Source organism: Ophidiomyces ophidiicola (assembly GCF_022830035.1).
Source record: "Ophidiomyces ophidiicola strain CBS 122913 chromosome Unknown scaffold_9, whole genome shotgun sequence".
NCBI lineage: Eukaryota > Fungi > Ascomycota > Eurotiomycetes > Onygenales > Onygenaceae > Ophidiomyces > Ophidiomyces ophidiicola.
In genome coordinates, this window is record NW_026054649.1 from 89,737 (window position 1) to 109,643 (window position 19,907).

Sequence of the window (19,907 nt, forward strand, 5' to 3'; positions counted from 1 at the left end):
AAGGCTTACAGCCCAGAAGAGCTCCCAGACAGCCAGCTTTCGTGACGAAGCCCCTTCCTACCTATGACTCCCCTTTTGATGACTCAAAGATGTTTGTAGGTTGGCTATACACACTATGGAACAGCGTAGTTTAATGAAGAGTGGCATCATATTTCATTAGACATCATCATTCTATAGCAGAATGCACATGGAATCATCTAGTATGCGAGCAATGCAGTCCTTAATCTATCTATATCAAAGCCTAGCTTTCTGCTTCTTCTCAGCCAGTGCTTTAGTAACCAGCGCTGCCGCCTCTGCACAGCATCCAAACGACGCTTGGTACCCAAATCCGCCATGGCCATAATTATGCACAACAGACACGCCATTAATGGTATCGCGCTCCACTCTTGTTCCCCCTTCTCGCAGGGGCCGTAGGCCAACTCCGTGGCGAATAATGTCAATCGCTTCTATGCCTCTCTGGTTGCCACTGGCGTCCTTGCCAACCAGATCGGGACACATTGCTACTGCCCGTTTCATGATTCTCACTGCAAGGTTGGGGTCCGGCTGGCTTTCGTAGCAATGTCGCTGGTAGCACCCACCGAGAATGGTACCGCCACCTACATCCAAGAAGTTAATTAATTCCTCAGCTTCGTTCAAAATTGCTTTCAATAGCTGATTCATGAAGAGGGTAATGGATGGACGATGTTCCTCTGTTGTAAGACCTACCAGCAGCCCTCATCATGATATAACCAGCTTCATCGGGGCCATCGTCAGTCCCTGAGACTGAGACCATTGCTGGTGCTTCATTGCGAACAACAACAACCTGCCCTCGAGCAGGATACATCTTCGCATCTTCCACACCACCAAGGTACTTCGATGCCAGCCCAGTACAGTTCACTACAACATCAGCTCGCTGACCCGAGTGGTGGGCGCTTGCCGCGTCCACGATGTGCTTGAACACTGCCCGTTTAAACACCACGCCGTTCTTGCGGCACTGGGAGACAAGCCAGGCAAGATAGACAGGCGCATTCAGACAAACCGATGTAAAGCAGGACCCGTTGTCGTATCCGTGAGGCAACTGCTCTTTGGGGAGCGAGCGAAACTAAAAAGTGACTCATGTCAACAAAATATGTTAGAGAAACGCGCCGGTCTGGCACCGGCGCACACAAAGAAGGAACTAAAGAGGCTAACAAACATCTGGTACGATATCCTTATACCATGGTTCCGGTTTAATAAGCTCCTTGAACCACACACCAGTGTCTGAGCTCGCATCCTTCAGACGGTTATAGATAATAGAATCTTTCGTAATATCAGCTGATAGCATTGCGCGATATCCTACGTATTTGGGGAAATTACCTTGGAAATGGATACCAGCTTCAGGATTATTCCGGGCGAGCTCTTCGAACACGGGCCAGGTGTTCGTCTCCCATCGCGCATGAGCGCTCCCAGGCGCGCCGACGCTGTCAACATGGCATTAGCCCAGGGCTGTTCAGAAGCCAGTTTCACGATACTGTGAAGCTGGAGTCGCTCGGAACTCACGGCAAGAAGTTGGCACCGGCCCATGGGGAACAGTATTCTACATCATAGTCGCCCGGCATATGTTTAGCCGCGACAGTTATGTCATTCATTTTGTTCTTTGACAGAAGGTATGCCGTCGTCAGCCCGATGACGCCGCCTCTAGGAAACAGGTGAGCGAGAGGATAAATCCAAGTTTCCGCTTTGGGACAGCCTACCCGATAACGACGACCTTATGGGAAGCCATGGTGGCGAGATCCGAGACCGGCAACTTCGATTAAGGTAATTATGCACAACGCAAGCTGAAATAGGCATAAACGTTTGAAAGCCAGAAGACGTAGGGGAGAAGTCGCGGTCAAGAGGGGACGTTGGAGCAGCAGAGGTAAGAAGTGGTGGTAACTTACGATGGTCGTGGCTGGGCTGGTGCGAGGCCGACTGCCGGCGCCCGCGTGGCGCTTGCCAGGCGCTTGCGGAGCCCAAAGCTTGTGCACGGGTGCCGAAGTCAACCAACATAACAACAAAGAAACAACACCACAGCTGCCTACTATTCAACGCTGCTGACGTGTATCTGAGTAGATTTTGCATAGCAGATCCGTAGAGTTCAGACCACCAGTAAATCACGGCTCGTCGTCATGCAAATGGGTGGGCCAACATCCTTTGAGCTGCCATGCTTTGAGCTGGGGCGAGGACTCCGGTTTCCAGCATTCATCAAACTCTTGCCTGTTCAGAGCAGCTGGAAAACTGGTAGAAAGAAACGAGAATTCTAGGACTCCTCGCCCCTCCCCCCAGAATACCACGTAGAAAGAGCAGTCCTGCTGCACGAAAGCTTGCTGGCCCAGTCTATAAATTCCTCCCTTCCCTCTCCCTCTCTCCCTCTCTTCCTTTTTTTTTCACCCTCTAAGATTCTGTCACTGAAGTTATCTATACTCTCATACTGTGTACCTAACTTCTTCTACTTCTTCAGCCCTTCCAGAATCTTTCTACTTCCTATCAACAAACGCCAAGAACACTAACCCTCTTTAACCCTAGCGTCGGCTCAGCGGTTAAACGGCGTTTGTTTCCCCTCCGATTGGCCTGTCTGAGAACTCCAGCTGCCAATCCCCGCTTCAGTATCATCTTTATTCCGGCTCCCGGCTTAGTAAGTTTCCCCAGTCCTCCCCCCCCTGCAAACACGCCAAACGCCCGCCCAACCCGCGTTCCCTGCGCGGCTTTGCCCTTTTTTCATTCCCTTCTTTTGCTGCTGCGAGCCTCCTACCCACCCTTAGCATTACGTCTCCTGCCTGCTGCATGGGAGGCTTCACCCTGCCCTTTCTCCTCCCCTCTTTGTCCCTCTTGCTCTGTCCTTTCTTTCCCTGTCCCTACCCTCCTCCTTCCCCCTATTTCTCTTCCTGCCTTATCTTCTTCACATCCCTTTACATATAAACCTCTGAGGGAGCCTCATTCCTCCCTCAGTTTTCACCCTATCCCAATGCCGGCACTACAGGCCGCAATATTTCAATCATGGCTAATCCCACCGTCCTTCCCGTCGCCAGGATTGTACCCATTATGGTTCGTTCAACGGGTGCCACACCGTCCGCGGGCCGGAATATCGATGCTGCGGAGCGTCGTCTGAAGGCACGCCTTCAGAAGTTAAACTGCTATGCGGCTGAGACCCGAGGGGATGGTAAGCCTGTCATTTATGCTTAATCCTCCTCCAGGAGTCAATGACATCATCTTGCTGACTGCCTGTTTAGGAAATTGCCTGTTCTACTCCCTGTCGGACCAGCTGTACGGCACGCCCAAGCGGCACGACGAAGTTCGTCGGCGCTTGGTAACCCACATACGCGAGCACCGGGACGCGTTCATCCATTTCATCGATGTCGGTCCCGACCGCGCTCGTTCCACACGAGGGGCCTCTCGACAAGCGAGCAGGTCCTTCTCCGGAGTTGGCTCCATGCCTAGCACGGACAAGGTGAGAGCAAAGTTTGACGATATGCTCTCGAGGATGGGCCAGCTCCAGGAGTGGGGAGGGGCGCTCGAACTCCAGGCCTTCTGCCAGGCGTACGTCAGAGACGTCGTCGTGTACCAGGCAGACAACGTGCAGGAGTTCACGAGCAACCTCCACGATGTGGATTCTGGACGGAAGACTGTCCATATCGCTTTCCACGTATGTTTTCACTCTTAGTTCTTATGCATCGAGCTCTATGACTGACTTTACTCTAGGAGTACCAGCATTACTCGTCCGTCAGAAGTTTGGATGGCCCTCGCGAAGGGCACCCATGCCTCCCGAGGCGACTCGAAGAGAGAGCCGCGGGCTCTCTAGAGGTCAAAGAGGTCAAGCAGGAGAAAGAGGACAGCAAAGCTGTCAATGTCAAATGGCAGCCGGTTGCCCCCCAGACCAAAGCTTACACCTCCATCGAGGGTCATGGGGACACCGACTCTGCCTTCGCTCGCCTCCTCGATGGTGACAATTCGTCGCCATCTAAGTCGTCGGGCATGCCGACCACCGACGACTCGGAGAATTCAAGCACTTTGGGGGCCTCGTCAACGGGTCTTAACCCCGCCACGCGGGCGTTGGGTTCGTCGTCCCGCTCATCTTCCCGTCATAGCACGGGCAGCAAGCGAGCCGCCGATCCCAGCGACTCCGAAGACGAGGACCCGATTCGCCCTGCCGTCCGCCGCCGCCGCCCTGGTAGAGATTACAAGCGCCGCATCCTACCAGATGTGACTGTTGGACTGTCAGTCAGCAGCGGCCAGGACATCGACGACGTCATCTCCATTCGGTTGAGGGTCGACTCTGAGGCCGCTATCGAACCCCCACAGCGGCGGCCTCTAACCCCGCCAGAAGATGACGATGGCAGTGACGAAGAGAATTCTCCGGAGGCAACGCGTGAGACCTCTGCGACCTTGGCCGGCACTTCGAGTGACGACGATGCTTCGAGTGATGACGGAGCTTCGAGTGATGGGTACGAGCCGACGGACTCGGAAAGCGAATGAGATTGACGACCTCCAGCAAGTTTGCTTGTTTTTTTCTTTTTTTTTCTTTTAGCGAATTGATATACTTTGCCGCCGCGTTTTACTGATTGGCATAGCAAGGTGTTATATGGTGTTCCTGGCATTTGGGATTTACGAAAACACGCCTACATTGGGTTTTGCATAGCATTATTTGGGTTGGAGAGGCAGGCTCATAAACAGCATAGCCATGCATCAGCGTTTGATCTGTATTTACTAGCATAACCACCATAGTGGTTTGAGGAATTACATCTGGCATATTTTTCAATGGTCAAAACTAATTTATGGCATACTCTAAATTGCTCGAAGGAGTGGCCCACGGAGTACGTTGTGAAACATTATATGGAAAGTGCATACTGGTAAGATGCTGGTATAATAGTAGTAGGTGGTGTTTATGTACTGGACGAAACATCTATCCCTTCGCCAGTCTAAGAAGCAGGAATTCATCCATCGTGCCAGGCCCGGTTTGATACATTTGGAATACAAAAGGCTCGATTATCAATGCACGGATGACGTCACGTCATAAACTTCGTCTCTCCGCCGCTTTTTCTCTTTTTTTGGGGGCAGAAGCTATTGCAAAACAAAAGATGACCGTACTCTAACCCTGGTGCTTCTTGATAGCAGCCTCGATGGCAGGAGGGACGGCACCGAGCACCTCATCGACCTTCTCACCGTTCTTGAAGAAAACGAAGGTGGGCATGGCGCGGACACCAAGCTCCTGGGCGACATCGGGCACGTCGTCCACGTCGACTTTGTAGAAGGCCACGTCGGAGTATTGTTCGCTGAACTGGGCGACCTTGGGCGCGATGGCATTGCAGGGCCCGCACCAGGTCGCGAAGCAGTCGATGACGACGAGTTTGCTGGAGCCGGAGGCGGTGGTGGCGGGCTTGATGGCGTCGTCGTATTCGGCGCGGCTGGCAGAGAATATGGGTTAGCTGTGATAGACTGGAGTGGGGGTATAGTGGTCCGAGTGCTGGTTTGTTTATCTTCACGGTTCTGGTCAGGGACCAGGGCGGGGCAGCAGCAGCAGCAACATCAACAACAACAGGCACAACTCACGTCTTTAGGGCGTTGACAACCATGGTTGCAGGAGTGTTTTGGAACTGGGGACAGAAGGTCTGAGTGAAGGCGCGTGTCTGAGAGCGTACGGCAAGCTGGACAGGCGGGCGTGTAGTGGTGAAGCGGAGGAGGGGCTGCAGGCGGGGAGAGCCGTATTTAAGGAGCGGCGGCCGGGATGACGTTATTGCGCGCAGGGCTCTAGCCGGCGGCATTATTAATCACCGTCGGGGGGTGTTGGGGGGAGGCAGCACGGGAACGGCGTGAAGGACGGCGGGGGAGCAGACAGCCGCAGCTCAACCAGGGTAGGTGAGCTGGCCAGTGAGGTCACTGATTATGTGGTGCGAGGTGGTTCTACGGGTCAGCGTGGCGGGCGTGCTGGTCGACGGCGATATGTCGATGCTGAAGCAAAAAAGCGAAGTTCTCAGCTTGATCGATCAGCCGGCCGGCGCTAAACCGCTTCGGGCGCGACGCTCACCGCCAGCGTTTCATCGCGCTCGATCGTCGTCGCCGGCTTGCGGGACAGCCGACGCCTGGGCGGTGGAGTGCGAAACGGCTCTTCACAGCCAAGAGCCGCAGCTAGTATTGCTTAGCTGCCTTTGCGGCGAGCTTGCCGGCCCCGTCGAGCCTGCGGCATCGGCTGATGTCCGAGGCGCATGGGTCATGCCACACACGCATGCCGTGTCAATCCAACGTTAAGAACCAAGGTGTGGACTTTTATATCTCTCTATTCTCTGATGGTGGTGCTGAATCGAAAGGCGCAACTGTTGCAGCCCCATTTCTAGGGACAATTGCATTATTTCAGCACATATCCAGGCGCATATACGGAGTACTCCGTACATCAGCATCAAGCCTTTTACAAAGGGGTTTACCAGGAATTTTTAACAAGTTGACTTGTTTGACGGGCCACAGAGGCATCCAGATTTCAGAAAATCTATCTAAGTAAAGATAGACTGACACTGACCTTTGTTCTTTTATATTGATCTATGAAACGTCTCGGGTACAGGAATTGTTTCATTTTTTAATAACGACAGGGGTTGTAACTAATTGACTTTCCCTAAATAACCGCCAACTACGTTTTGGACAGCTTTCGATCATGAAAATCTGCAGCTGGGAATTTATATATATATATACATCTTGGGTAGATTGATAGGAAGTGGAGGCTATCAAGGATAACTATACCCACAGACTTATTGAAAATGCTTTGAAGACTTTCTCTTGAAGGAAATATTGCGATACCAAACCATCGAAATTCTCCTCGTAAAATCCAGGGAGAGTAACGCTGTCATGGCTCCCGTGCATTTCCAGATCATGTCTGATCTTCATCTGGAAGCTCATCCAGCCTACGACTTCAACTTCACCCAAACAGCCCCTTATCTAGCTCTGCTTGGAGATACCGGGCACCTTGTAGACGACGGCTTCTTTGAGTATCTGGAAACGCAAACCCGGCGTTACTCAGCCGTTTTCTTCCTCCTGGGAAACCATGAGCCAAGAGGGATGTCTTTTACCTCTGCCAAAGCCAGAGTGCGGGCCTTTGCAGAGAGAATGGAGGCTGCACGGCTGCAGTCCTCCATTGGCCGGTTTATCTTTCTCGATCAAACGCGTTATGATATCTCGGATACCCTGACCATATTGGGTTGCACACTCTTCTCTCATATTCCAGCCGAGAAGGAAGAGGCTGTAACCAACCGCCTCGCTGATTTCAAAACAATATCCGATTGGGGTGTACCGGACCACAATGCTGCCCACCAGTCTGATCTGAACTGGTTGAATTCACAGGTCTCTGAGATATCGGATAAGGAGCCGCAGCGACAGATTATGATTTTCTCGCATCATAGCCCCTGCACGGAGGATAGGGCCGTGGACGCCAGACATAGGGGAAGTCAGGCCATGTCAGGATTTGCTACGGACCTGCGGGAGGAACTATGTTGGAAGAGCCCTGCAGTTCGAGTCTGGGCGTTTGGACATACGCATTTTAACGTCTCCTTTACAGATGAGCGTGGCCTGGAGGTCATAGCAAACCAGAAGGGCTATTCCATCATTCCAAAGGGGACATTTAATCCCGATCGTGTATACACTATCGGCAGCTAACTTGTATTTGACCATGGGGGTAGGGGCCGTGGTAGCTCGACTTAACCGTTCCACGCTGTAGAGAGCAAATTATCCTTCAAAGCCTTGCATATAACGTCGCCTTGGGCATTAACATGCTCCCTACCGAAGCATACTGTGTACATACATTAATGGAACCATCTGATAGGTATCTGTGTCAATTCACAGTCGGCCAGAAATCATTCTAGCAACGTTGAATATGTGCTTTCAAAGGCTCGCGAAACATATAATCAAATCCATTGTCAAATTAGCTCTTATTCCCAGACAAATTCCTTGCCATTTCAGTGTGGATGTCAGCTGCAATGCCAAAAATGTGAAGTCTACTCTTCATATTGTAGAATAATTTGTGGTGACAACCAAATTGCTCCATCAGTTTCAGCCAGTCGATATCGCACACCCCATACGGATCTAGTTCGTAGATGGCTTTGCAGGGGGTGCGTTGCTTTAGGTAACCGTCAGGTATCTGCCATCCAAACGCGCGGATCGCATTCACGATGTCCATATTATCTGTCAGGGCATCAAGAATCTCCAGGTGAAGCTCCAGTGGTAGTTTGTTTATGGGTGATCTGACGTTCTTTCTCGGTTCGTCTCCACTCACTGTCAAGTTATTGGATATTTTGCACCATTCAATTGCAGCCTCAAGGCCAGGAATTTGTATTGGTGATCGCATTGTTAATGGATCATCTGCCTTTGCGAAGCAGGCTGCTGCATAATTCATCCAAGAACAATGCGTTGTTAGGTCGGGCACGCACACCGTTTCTGAGTGGCCCAGATGCCAGTCTGCCAGGCAGATTGATGATGCTTGCCACACCTGGTCGATGCTTTTCAGGCCGACGTCAAGATTTTCGGAGGCGAGAGGCCCTGCAACCCTTTCCAAAACACTCCAGCAGTAGGCATGGATTTTATAACCATGCTGTCGAAGGTGACATTTACTAGTAGGGGTGCATGTACAGCCCAATAGGTGAGCCATATTGCGATCTTGCCCATCACCCAGTATAGCGTTTCCTGCCTGACAGCTTTCTTGTGCATCACTTGGTAGAGGCTCCGGGGACAGCCCATCCACAGTATAATAGATCTGGGAGACTTCAAAGCTTGAGGCAGGATCATTCAGACGGGGGACTGGCCACTCGCGTCAGTCGCGAAACATGCTGCGTATAAACAAATGGAAAACTGGCAGGAGAAACACGTACTGATTCGGCAGAAGCTCCACCACTTTATTTGGTCGTAGATCACCGGTGTGGGACCCGACGATCGGAAATGCGTGCCGATCGGGGCCTGGCAAACGCAGCAAAAACTATATTTGGGCATTTTGAAGAATGTCAAAGAGGAAAATTTGAGATAGAGACTTTTTTTTGGTTTGTTTTTGTGAGAAGGGTTTCATCTTCCCGTTAACGTAATGTAATGGTGAAGTTGGCTGACATATCGGGGGTCGTGGTATTTGACAACGCCATAGAAAGTCCCAGCCATTCTGAACCCAATATAGGGAGGGAGGCAGCCTTGAGCCGGTATTGCACAGAGTTCTGACTGTTATCCAACTTACTTTAAGAAAACCGGAATCTTCTACTGGTAGAGGAAAATTCGCCACTTGGATCTGCTTTTCCTGAAATCCTGAAAGGACTAAAATGCACCGAAAACAGTGGAAGAAAGGGGCAAAACGTCATGTTCTCCCACGTTTCCGCGAAGGAGGCAAAAATTTCATGGTCTGATGCTAGATAAGTCTGAGTAGAAAGCCAGCAAGCAAACAAGCATGATTACAAAGGGTATTGAAAAAAGGGACCAACACACAAGGCAGGCCAAGTGGGTATCCGCAGAGCAATATGGAAGAACAATAGGGCAGATAGACAAGGCGCATAGTACCTGCAAGGAAGCAGAGACAGTCGGTAAGAAGGCGCTGAATGCTGTGCATAGGCCTGATGGGCTGGCGGCAGGTAGTTGCTTGGATGAATCAGCAATATGGCCGAGCCCACAGTCCATAAATTGCACGCAGATAACTTTTTCCTCTCTTCATCTCACAGCCTGTCGCCATTGTTCTGCCAGGCTCTGGGTGCTGGTTAACCAGAGGTCTTCGCTGTGGAAACGCCAAAAAAGGAAATCTGAAACGCCTTTTGCCTTTTAAAAGAAAACATGCAAGAATAGAATCAGAATCAGAAGATATAAACTCGCTGGGGTATGTATCCGTGGCCTCCACAGAACGCCGTGATTTTGGGGGGTTTCTTGAGGAAAACAGAAAATGCACGCATTGATCCGTCCTCCCTAGCATGACCCGAAACAACCAAATTCAAACCAAATAAACAGAAAGTACAGGATGCGGCATGTCGACAGCTGCAAACTGAGAAACACATGAGGAATCCAGAACATGGGAAGTACACCCCCTCCAGCTGAATATGACAGGTAAGATGCCCATCTAACATTGCGGCGAATGCCACTGACATTAATGGTCATATTACTTGAAGCCATTACTTGTTCCGACATTTAGACAAAGGAAAAAATTAGGGTAAGGAGCGTGAGCCGTGAGTTCGACAAGGCGAGTTCGGCAGAACATATAGCACAAATTGAAACGAAGGAAAGGAAATAGATGGAATGAGTGGACGTCAGATATGGTAAAGCATCAATTGTGGCGGGCATTGTTGTTCAGCGTTTCTAGGCTGGGGCTGAGGGAAGGACGCCGCTGCTCATAGTTCCTGTGCTGATTCTTCGGTCACTCACAGATCGAGAAGGTATATCCAATAGTTTGGCGCTTCCGGCACTAATGCGACGTGCGTGACATTTTCCAAAATCTACGCTGGTAGCCCGTTGGACTTCCGCGTCGCCTTCCATTTCAAAGGGGGTTTCACTTTCGGGCTCCTGGAGATCAGAAGCAGTCTCTAGGAATTCCGTGAACAGCCCCTCCTTGGATTTAGCTCTCGTCCCAGGACTGACGAGGCGGACTCGCTTTTCAAGGCTTCCATGCCAGGTGGTTGCTTCGCCACACTCAGGTATGACGGCGTCTTTTTCAATTATCTCAACATCTTCCTCCTCTTCTGCAGGGACACCAAGTCGCTTGAAAGGTTCCTCACTGGGAGTCCAGACTTCAGGCGAGTCTACCGGATCGTCCAATTTTTCTTTGGATTCAGTGTTGACACGGTATTGGGTAGGTCGTATTTGGGAGAGGCGGCGAGATGGTTTACCTGACAGCCAGCTGCCTTCCGAATCTATCGAAGCTAGAGATTGGGCTAAAAACATGCTATTTGGGCGGGTATCTGGACTATTAGCTCCTGAGGCACGGAAGCATTCTTGGGCCTCTGTGGTGGCTGCTGTTGTCATAGTCCCCCGGCCTGTGCAGACACTCATTCGGTTTGACGTGGGATATATATCAATCGCGCTGGTGGAACGGATATTATCCGGGGATACAAGATCGTCAAAGTGTTCAGTGAACTTTGACCGCGTTGACTGGCCGTCAAAACGGAGACTACTCTTTTTCGGGAGGCTTGGTGGCCGCCCTATTGCCTCAGTGTGAGAAATCTTAGAAAAAGATTCTCGTGATGGGACTGAAAAACTAGGGCCTTCGCTTGGTGGGCTTCGAGGACCACGCGTAAAGCGGGAACCGCGACGAAAAAGGGATGATAAAGAACGGCCAATTCGCCCAGCATTTGAGGATATACTTCTTTGGCGTGGTGACATATCCTGCCCAGCATGTTGACAAAGGGTGTCGGGCATACAATTAGCCGCGTCGGAAACGGAGATATTGACAAAAGACTTCTCATCATCTGCAATCAGCTCAGCGTCTTGAGGTGTTCTCTTCGCTACAATAGGGTCCAATATTTTTCCACCAGTGGAAAGGCTCTCCTTGGAAGCGTCTTTAAGCCATGACAAGGAGCGATTTAGTGTTTTCGATGAATCGACATTATCGGCCTTTCGATGGATAGAAGAGTGGTATATGGTATTTAAATCGGGTTGAGCCGGCTCGGTGGGTTCAATTGCGGTTCGTCGGGGTGATGCTGGATCCTTGCGAAGCAAAAGACCTTGTTCGGCACTTCGCCTGGCTTCTCTTCTACGACGGTCTCTATCCATGAGTTCTCTGAGAGTCCCTGCATCCATATCATCGGCGAGTTCGTTGATTTTGTTTTTTCCATCGAGCTGTTGCAGCCTGAATGCCTTTCCCTTGCCCTTGGATAGGGATGACGGAGGTTCCGAAACCGTCCAATATCGGGAGTGTTCTGTATAGCGCAGAAGCGGACGAGGGGTTAAAGCGTCAAAGGCATTAAGTTTATACGCAAAGGAGTCTGGGGACATCGACCGTGGACGGATATAAGTGGAGCTCACGCCTCCCGGCTTGGCATATGTTTTAGAGGAAGGTAAATCCCAATTGCTCGAAGACATGTTCCTTATCTCTTGTTCTCTGGCCGAATCCTGTCTCTTGCGCTTACTTGACTTGCGGCGTATTAAGCCGGGTTCTGCAGAGCTTCGTTTGTTGCGCAAGGTGGGGACGTCTGTTATACCACGCAGCAAGCTACTCTGGGACATGTTGCTTCCGAGCTGTGACTTGGACATCGAAAATGCACGAGGTAGAAGCGATTCAACAGGTGCGGAGCGATTGAAACCTGGAGACCGGACGGCTGAGCTTGTATCCAGCTCCATCAGAGGGAGCCGTGACGGGGTGAGGATCTGATGAGGAGGGAGACAAGAATCTTCATTTCCGAGAACACTTTCATCACGGCCATTTTTTCTTCGTTTGCTGTCTCGACGGACAGTCTTGTTGGCGGAGGCGGAGGTGTCACCGTTGGGAATTGAGGTTTCTGATTTGCCAGGGCGAAAGAGAGAGCCAGCTATCTGGCCGGACGACGAGCTAGACGCGCCCTCGCCTCGCTTCCGGGCACGGTTCTTCCGTCGACCAAAAGGCCAGAGAGCCATGGCGAGAGACTGGAATGAGGATGCCAGTGCAGCAATTTGCACTGGCAGCTCACCACGCCAGCTCAGCCAAGGGAGGGCGAAATGACGTGGTTAGCAGTCGTGGGACATGGGTGGACGGGGCGGTCAGGAGCAACGGAAACGAGAGTAGACGGTGCGATTGCGAGAGTGCAGCAGCAGCCCGATAGACATGAGAGAGCACATGGACGAGAGAGACGATTGTGGCAGCGGGCGGTGGTGATGGGTTGCTTGTGTTCCAGAGCCCGCGCAGACCAGCCGCTTCGTTTTTTTGCGTTGGAGCCAGCGCCGCTCTCGGCCTAGCGCTCCCGCTAGCCTGAATGCGGCGTAGCGTCGGGCCCCAAATCGGGCAGCGGTCGGGGTCGGATTATCCTATTTTCCAGTCCGCCTCGCCTCAGGCCGGTCGCGCTGGCGATGCGTCGACTCTGGTTGCTGGGTTGGCGGGCCGCATGCTTGAGTGAGGCTGTTCTGGCATGGCCCAAGTTATATATTTGACGGCTTGACAACGTGCACTTCCTCACACGTACAACTCAACGAACAAATGGCACCTTAAAACGGCAACTTATTAATAGAAACAGCGCCTTGTTAAGTGGGTTCCTTGGCCGTTATCAACTTTCAAAACCGTCTCTTGTACGACAGAACTATTGAGTGACTCCGTGCGACGCTTGTCAGTACTCAGCCCAGTCAGCACTTGGGTTTAAAATGGGGCCTTTTCCCAAATAATATGGGCATGTGTTGCGGACGCCACCCCAAAGATTCCAAGGCATGTCCTTCTCTCTGGATTGGGCTTATTTCACAAGACTAGGGCCTGTCTCGTCACTAGGTGTCGATTTTGGGTTGGGGAGGGGGGGGATATTTGAGAATGACCTGACAAAGATATTTTGGTAGGCTGACATGCTTGCAAAAACGCGAGAGTGGTCGAAAACAGTAGCCAGAGGTCCTTGGTTGGGTTTCATCATTGCGGCGCTTAATGTATGTTTAGCGCTCCATATGACACCCATTCAGCTTGCTGCACTATTCACAACTGTGTCTACATACATACAAGAACCTGTGCTGGTAACGGTACAGTGTATGCCCAGCCTGTTTCAAGACCCCAGCATGTCAACAGTTTTCTATTCACTTAGCGGGTTTGACTACCCGCCGTGAACAAAACGGAACCACGACAGAGGCTAGGTAGGATTAGAAATTTCCAATATTTAAGCGCTTACTTTATTGAGAGGCTTTCTCCTATTGGAGGATGTAGCTATCTAAAACGAAAAAAAAAATCCAACCGAAGACGACGAAGCAAGCAAACCCACTAATCCGTGGAGGATTGCTAGATACGAGGGTCTAGGTGATACACTATGCTATTCGCCTTATTTTTAGTGGACACTAAATGGTATATTTTATATCTGTCGGTGGCTCCTGAGCCAATCCAGGGGAACGCGCGGCGTAAAGCAATGGCCTTTTGCAACAGAATTCAACTCACAGAATGGAACGATTCATCAGCATTGATTCCCAGAAGTTTTCGTAGCCGCTTAACTTGTATTAGTAGAAAACACTCAATGAAGAGGGTAAGAATAAATTATTTAAACTCTTCTGGCCCATGTGAAGAGTATATTCTATCCAGTTTGTACTGTCTATTTTGTCCATTCAAATCAAGATCAAATTCATAAAACTTGCATTGGACAGAGGTTAGAAACGGAGTGGGAAGGCGGGCGAGATGAGTAAGTCATCTTTATATCTGAATTTTAGCGTATAGTCCTGACACTGTTTAGAGCACCACTCCCGACACAAGCGTAGAAGTAGGCCTGGACGCGTTACGGTATCTTTTGGTTGGTCGGGAATAAGAGTGGAGGCAGACTTTGGCAACCCCCACAGACGGTATAGTAGTTTTCATGGTCTTAGAAAACTCCCAAGCTCAAAGGCACTAACCAGGCTTTAGCCGAAGGTCACATTGGAGCAAAAAAGATGGACGAGTAGAAGAGGGAAGAGAGTATAATGGGGTTGGGGAAGCAAAGAGAGATGAAATGGAAGTGGACTCTAAGGAGCGCAGGTATGGTGACAGCCGCCCCCATCAATAGGCACAAAATTTTGGGGTACTGATCGACCCTTAGCCTTGTTATATATACGTCGAATCGAAGCGTGGGTGGAGAAGAACAAAGGGAGAAAAAAGATCACATATCAGAGGAAAGAGCAGAAAGCAGCAGCGCAGAGGACGACTCCAAGAGATGTAGTAAGCCGTAGGTAGCGTCCATCACCACCTGAAACCCGGAATAATACTGACCAGATTTCAAAGAAGCCGCAAGTCGCATCACAGCCCAAGAGAAGAAAAAGGAGATAAGCAGAACAGTGGGCACAACAGCGAAGCAGGTTTCAAATGGCCTGGTAGACGGTATTTTGGAATCTATACTCGTTTGGAAAATCAAAACTCGCGCAGGTACTAACTGTGCTTATAGTAGCCGGAGATCACATCGAAGCAAACGGGGTGGTAAAGAAAAAGAACGCCGCCACGTAGAAAAGGATCCAGAAGCTGTGAGTGAAAGAAGCTCAGCAACCGAAAGGAGAGAACGAAGAAGACGAGAAAGAAGAGAAGCAGGGTCCGACAGAGCCGGCAACGACAGAACCAATGGCAGAATAAGAAGAGAACGAGGCAGAGAGTCAGAGTATAGAAGAAAACGAGCTAGGGAGAGCAGTGGCTTTATGTCTATACTTAAAGAAACATTAGGAAAATGGTAAGTCAGACGGCAGCATACGGCATCTCGACCCAGGGGAGCAAGAGAGTCCCCGCCAGCCTCTGTTTGCCAGAGAACGTCGGGAGCCAAGAGAGAAGGTGAATATATATATGCATATCTTGCCGGTTTTGGCCCTCAATCCGCAAAAAAAGTAGTTTCATCCTAAAACGCATATTGCGATAGTAGAATTATGGGTAGCTGTCAATGCTATTTGCATGGTCTTTTTTACCTTATGATAATCGGATTGGAAGCCTTGATCGATTAATGAATACTGTTGAATAATCATACTTACAGACAAGATGTTCTGTTGACCCTTTTTGCATGTCTAATAGTCATAATATCATGGCGAATTGAGAAGTTCCTGACGAAGCGGGAGCTCTTTTTGAGATATGACAAAGGTAGAAACAAGATCGAGGAGCTTAGGGTATATCTGTGATAAGTGGCCTGTGTATTTGGAGGTTTCTATCAGCCTTGAGAGAATCACTGGGCAGGCGGGTTATCACAGCTGCAGTTATAACACAGATGAAGTTATTGTCAGTCATAAATGAGATGGGCATTGATTGGATAGGGTGAATTGTCGACATTGTGAAATAGTAGCCAAGAGCCCAGAATCTGAGTATGCCACCTGTGTGTATATCGGTCGTACCGAATGGTAGGCGCTCTCGTAAACAAACATGCACTCTTTCCTGTAAACAAGTTTTGAGATTCAGTATACTTTAATATTTGTGTTCTTTTGAAGCTGAGTACGTAAGTGAAGTCCTCATAAGTCGGCCAACTTCCAGGAACTGCAGTAAATATAAAGGCCGGTAAAGGAGAGAACTAAACAGTGTAAGTTAACTTCAAGCTCTAAAAATTCTTTTTCAGTTATATTGAGTCCTGGTTGATGTGACTTGAAGCCGAGACTCGAGCCAACATGTGAGGTCCATTGCTAATATTGGGGGAAGGATCTTCAACAGTATTGTTTGTGCATAGATTGCATAACCAAGTCAAAGATGAAAGAGCTCATCGCTCGACGAGGGCGCTGGTTCGACCCCCGTTCTGTCCAAGAGGTAGAGCTGGGGAAGAATGCGGCATCCTTCACTCAACGGGGTCTGTTGGCAGTTCTATTGAGTCTGCTGGTAGCCCTGAACTAGAAGCAGTGGATGCGGACCTTTTTGCGGCTCGGCTTTTCATCAGCTTTTCATCTTCTCTCTCTTTGTTTGCATGCCTGTTTTATTGATTCTGCTGCACGCATGTTTGGTTATGTCTTGCTGAAACAATAACTACACATTAGGTAGGTGCACCTGATTAAGTAAGTATGGGATCACCTCCATCTTAAAAGTAGCAAAGAGCACCAACTATTGTTCTGTTGATGAATGAAATTATGACAGCAATAAGGAACAAAAATTGCAAATTAATCTCTATTAATTTACTCATCCCACCAAAGATAGGGGGGCGTAAGGGGAATCCCCCAGAAATGAATTGCCCCAGGCAGATCTCCTGATAACAAGCCATGATTGTCCTTCAAATCCGAGCCTACATGTTATGAGCTTTTAGTGAATAGGAACAGAAGAATGTTTCTTAAAAAAAATTGGGGGTTCCACAAATAATTGTTGAAGATTAGAGGAGCTGGGAAGTACTTGGATCAATTAAAAAGAATACCATGGTGTTTTTGAGACGTTTCTTTTCAAAAATTACCTCCTTTTCCTTGCCTATCTGCCCTCACCCCCACCACCAATAAGCAACAACAGCAATATTGGAAGAGCCCACCAATACCTGCGGAGATAGCTCCATTAGCCCGGCCCAAACGAGACTTTGAAGCACTTACTTTTGGATGAGTGTCTTTTCGGGCTCTGGCTCGTTCCCCTTTCCGTCCTCATTTATCACAATGGGTCGATTCAAGTGAGGTGTTGGTGCCGGGGTCGACCGGATTATCTCAACATTGATACTCGAAGCCTTCTCTACTTCAATTGATGATAACGCAGAGACTGAGACACTGTAGACTTCATTCTCTGGACCAAGGTATAAATTCAAGGACGAGCTGTTATTCAACGCCGCAAAGGAAGTTAAACTTCCAACCCAGTTTCGCTGGGCGGTGTCGGTGAACAGGCCAATTCGAAGTAAACCGTCATTTTTCGACACAGGGGGGGTATATGATAAAACAGAAGGTTGATATGTGGTCGGATCGTAGGAGACTCGGGCTAATTGGGCGGCTTGAGAAGAGGATGCAGGGAGAGGCCGGTAGAAGATGTCAATGATTTGGGGGGATGAGGGAGAGGCGGAAACAGGAGAGAGGAGAGAAAATAAAGAGAGAAGGATGAGTGATATCAATGTCGCTGCGGCCATCCTGTTGAAGAAGGATAAATACCGTAGCCAAACTGGCTTCCATTTCATCTATTGGAAGGTGAAGTCACATTTGGTCGCGCTAATCCATAAAAGGTTAGTTAGTTAGTTAGTTAGCTAAGTAGTCAAGGGAAACTGTCCCGACTTATCTCCTGCCCAGCCCTACGGAGCACACCGTGAGATTGACTATTCCTATTATGTACGTCTAAAAAGGCCATGTCTCATCCTCCAAGAGAGTCCAGGAACGGAGCTACGAGGAGACCATACAGCTGGTAAGGCCGGCTAGCTCCTGCTAGATAACTATGCCCAGCCGAAAAATGGCTCAGCAAAGCATGGTCTACACTGACCCTTCAGAGAAGAAAGCGCAGGATTGTTCAAAAGGAACGTTGCGACTTAAAGTTAACTACAAATCAGAACGATGAAAATATCTTGAAAGAGCCCGGTATTATTGACGAGGTTCAAACCTCAACGTCTAACTACGTCGGTGGGTTTTCAAAAACTGGAGAGCCATATATGCAGTATACTCTGGCTATGGGAGAGTGCAGGATAAACTGTTAGCCCATAAAAGTCATGCTCCTTGTGTACGCATAACTGGTCGCTGTGCTGAAGATGAGAGGAAAGAGAAGACCAAGCAAGCCGTAAATTGCAGGTAGGCGGGCAGCTCTGGTGTATCATTTACTCCCATAAAAATGGTCGTGTGGAATGACAATAATACATCCTTTCATATAATATTTATCCGCTCATGGTTCATATCCCCACCGAAAACGCCCCGGGCACCATGCGCCTAATCTTGGCCTTGAGCTGGAAAACACTGGTCCCTGGAAGCGTCCGCCGATAAGCGCTGGGGGGTGGGATTCACTTTTCAACAACAACGATAAAACAATATAAGAGTATGGATGGGCCATCGACGCCATAGCCTCTCCACCCGATTGTTATCAAGAGCTTTGTGACCCTCCACCTCCTCCCCCTACTTCAGCGCCGATTCAAGCCAGGCACTTCAGAGGTGTAACGCGTGCTAACCATCAACGAGTGATAAATGAGCTTCAGGCAAGAATGAATCTCGTTCGAATTTGAAGTGGAATATGTCTGTATTTATGGTACATACAAATAAACACATCTCATACAGTCGCAGAGACGGCGGTGGTCATAGCTGAAATGGCTCTATATGGGATCAATACCCAAGCGGAGTAGATCAAAGCTACCGGCATATTTGCGGCCGCAGGGGCACAGTGAGAAAAACGAGGCCTGGGCTCCTACCGCGCTTCCGGATCAGACAATTCAACATATCTACCTCGGCCAGGGCGGCCATGCCCGCCGTAAACAGATCTGATCGAATCCTTTCGGTGGAGTGCTATTTTTAGGTTTTGGCCAATCCTTTTTGACTTTGAGACTACATAACTATGTAAGTCAGTTTGGCCGTCCGCGAAGTTTCAAACCTCTATTCTCATCGGAGCTAGACTGTTTTATACTCCAAGTATAAGAGCCGCAGGGAACACTAATTTATCTTTCGCGTCATACCTAAGCACCACGGCGTGGGTCTCAGACTGTTGTGATATTCGTTAATAGCACGCTTTTCAGCCCGTCGTAGAGGAGGAATCGTGCTCATTATCAAGGACCTTGGCACAGTCTGTGGTGATGATAGAATGACAAACTGCCCGCGCCACAACGCCGTAGACCCGCAGACAACAGATTCACGACCCGGTGGCGTGGGAATCATAGTTCAGTACATCGGTACTCCATACTAATACTAATAGGAATTACTCAAGGTAACTGGGCATGGCGCCACGTCCTGGGCAATTTCTGGGAACATCGCCTCCACTAACACCACCCAAATTGCGAAGGCTTCCTATGAAGGCCCCCTTTCTTGAATGTGGTGGGTAATCTTCACCGGTCTCTTTTCGACTTTGTGCCACAACATGGTATAGCCCGTTACGCTCCTCTCCCAGCGATGCAATACCCAGGTCCAGGCTGTAAGCGGACGACCGGAAAGCGTTGGAGCTTGGCTACGGCCCAAGGTACCTGAACCTGAGCCTTTCCGGAGAAATTTTTAATTTTTCAAACCCATCTTAAATTCGGAACCGTACGGAGTACAGCATCAAAAATTACCTTATACTATTGATATCCACTGCTACACATTTCCAGGATATGCACGGCGGCATCCGTTGTTGAACGAGTCACCGGTACGGAGTAAAATATGCCTATAGACGCCTCTCACTTACTATGGGGCTTTTTTCAGGATTATGGAGTCCATTGTGGCAAGGTATTTTGCGGGTCCAGCGGCCTTAGGGACGAACAGAAAAATCATAGTTATATCTG

The 19,907-nt window shown here is 49.5% G+C and overlaps 7 protein-coding genes across 7 annotated transcripts; 3 read left to right on the top strand and 4 right to left on the bottom strand.

Moving 5' to 3' along the window:
* Nucleotides 1-234: 234 nt before the first annotated feature.
* DAO1 (D-amino acid oxidase) lies at nucleotides 235-1,741 on the bottom strand (the record flags this gene model as incomplete). The annotated part of the gene is made up of 5 exons (XM_049251993.1): nucleotides 235-596; nucleotides 706-1,081; nucleotides 1,175-1,439; nucleotides 1,519-1,656; nucleotides 1,713-1,741. The coding sequence occupies 5 exons, from the start codon at nucleotides 1,739-1,741 to the stop codon at nucleotides 235-237; spliced, it is 1,170 nt and encodes a 389-aa protein (XP_049108876.1).
* A 1,253-nt stretch (nucleotides 1,742-2,994) lies between these two features.
* On the top strand, nucleotides 2,995-4,470 carry LOZ57_002939 (uncharacterized protein; the record flags this gene model as incomplete). The annotated part of the gene is made up of 3 exons (XM_049251994.1): nucleotides 2,995-3,157; nucleotides 3,228-3,640; nucleotides 3,697-4,470. 3 exons carry the CDS (start codon nucleotides 2,995-2,997, stop codon nucleotides 4,468-4,470), a joined length of 1,350 nt encoding a protein of 449 aa, XP_049108877.1.
* A 613-nt stretch (nucleotides 4,471-5,083) lies between these two features.
* TRX1 (thioredoxin trx1) lies at nucleotides 5,084-5,567 on the bottom strand (the record flags this gene model as incomplete). The annotated part of the gene is made up of 2 exons (XM_049251995.1): nucleotides 5,084-5,399; nucleotides 5,545-5,567. The coding sequence occupies 2 exons, from the start codon at nucleotides 5,565-5,567 to the stop codon at nucleotides 5,084-5,086; spliced, it is 339 nt and encodes a 112-aa protein (XP_049108878.1).
* A 1,261-nt stretch (nucleotides 5,568-6,828) lies between these two features.
* On the top strand, nucleotides 6,829-7,632 carry LOZ57_002941 (uncharacterized protein; the record flags this gene model as incomplete). Its single annotated transcript, XM_049251996.1, has 1 exon — nucleotides 6,829-7,632. One exon carries the CDS (start codon nucleotides 6,829-6,831, stop codon nucleotides 7,630-7,632), a length of 804 nt encoding a protein of 267 aa, XP_049108879.1.
* Nucleotides 7,633-7,897: 265 nt separating this feature from the next.
* LOZ57_002942 (uncharacterized protein) lies at nucleotides 7,898-8,958 on the bottom strand (the record flags this gene model as incomplete). The annotated part of the gene is made up of 2 exons (XM_049251997.1): nucleotides 7,898-8,769; nucleotides 8,841-8,958. 2 exons carry the CDS (start codon nucleotides 8,956-8,958, stop codon nucleotides 7,898-7,900), a joined length of 990 nt encoding a protein of 329 aa, XP_049108880.1.
* A 1,332-nt stretch (nucleotides 8,959-10,290) lies between these two features.
* On the bottom strand, nucleotides 10,291-12,540 carry LOZ57_002943 (uncharacterized protein; the record flags this gene model as incomplete). The annotated part of the gene is made up of 1 exon (XM_049251998.1): nucleotides 10,291-12,540. The coding sequence occupies one exon, from the start codon at nucleotides 12,538-12,540 to the stop codon at nucleotides 10,291-10,293; it is 2,250 nt and encodes a 749-aa protein (XP_049108881.1).
* A 2,024-nt stretch (nucleotides 12,541-14,564) lies between these two features.
* On the top strand, nucleotides 14,565-15,052 carry LOZ57_002944 (uncharacterized protein; the record flags this gene model as incomplete). The annotated part of the gene is made up of 4 exons (XM_049251999.1): nucleotides 14,565-14,590; nucleotides 14,652-14,770; nucleotides 14,834-14,929; nucleotides 14,994-15,052. 4 exons carry the CDS (start codon nucleotides 14,565-14,567, stop codon nucleotides 15,050-15,052), a joined length of 300 nt encoding a protein of 99 aa, XP_049108882.1.
* Between the last annotated feature and the right edge of the window lie 4,855 nt (nucleotides 15,053-19,907).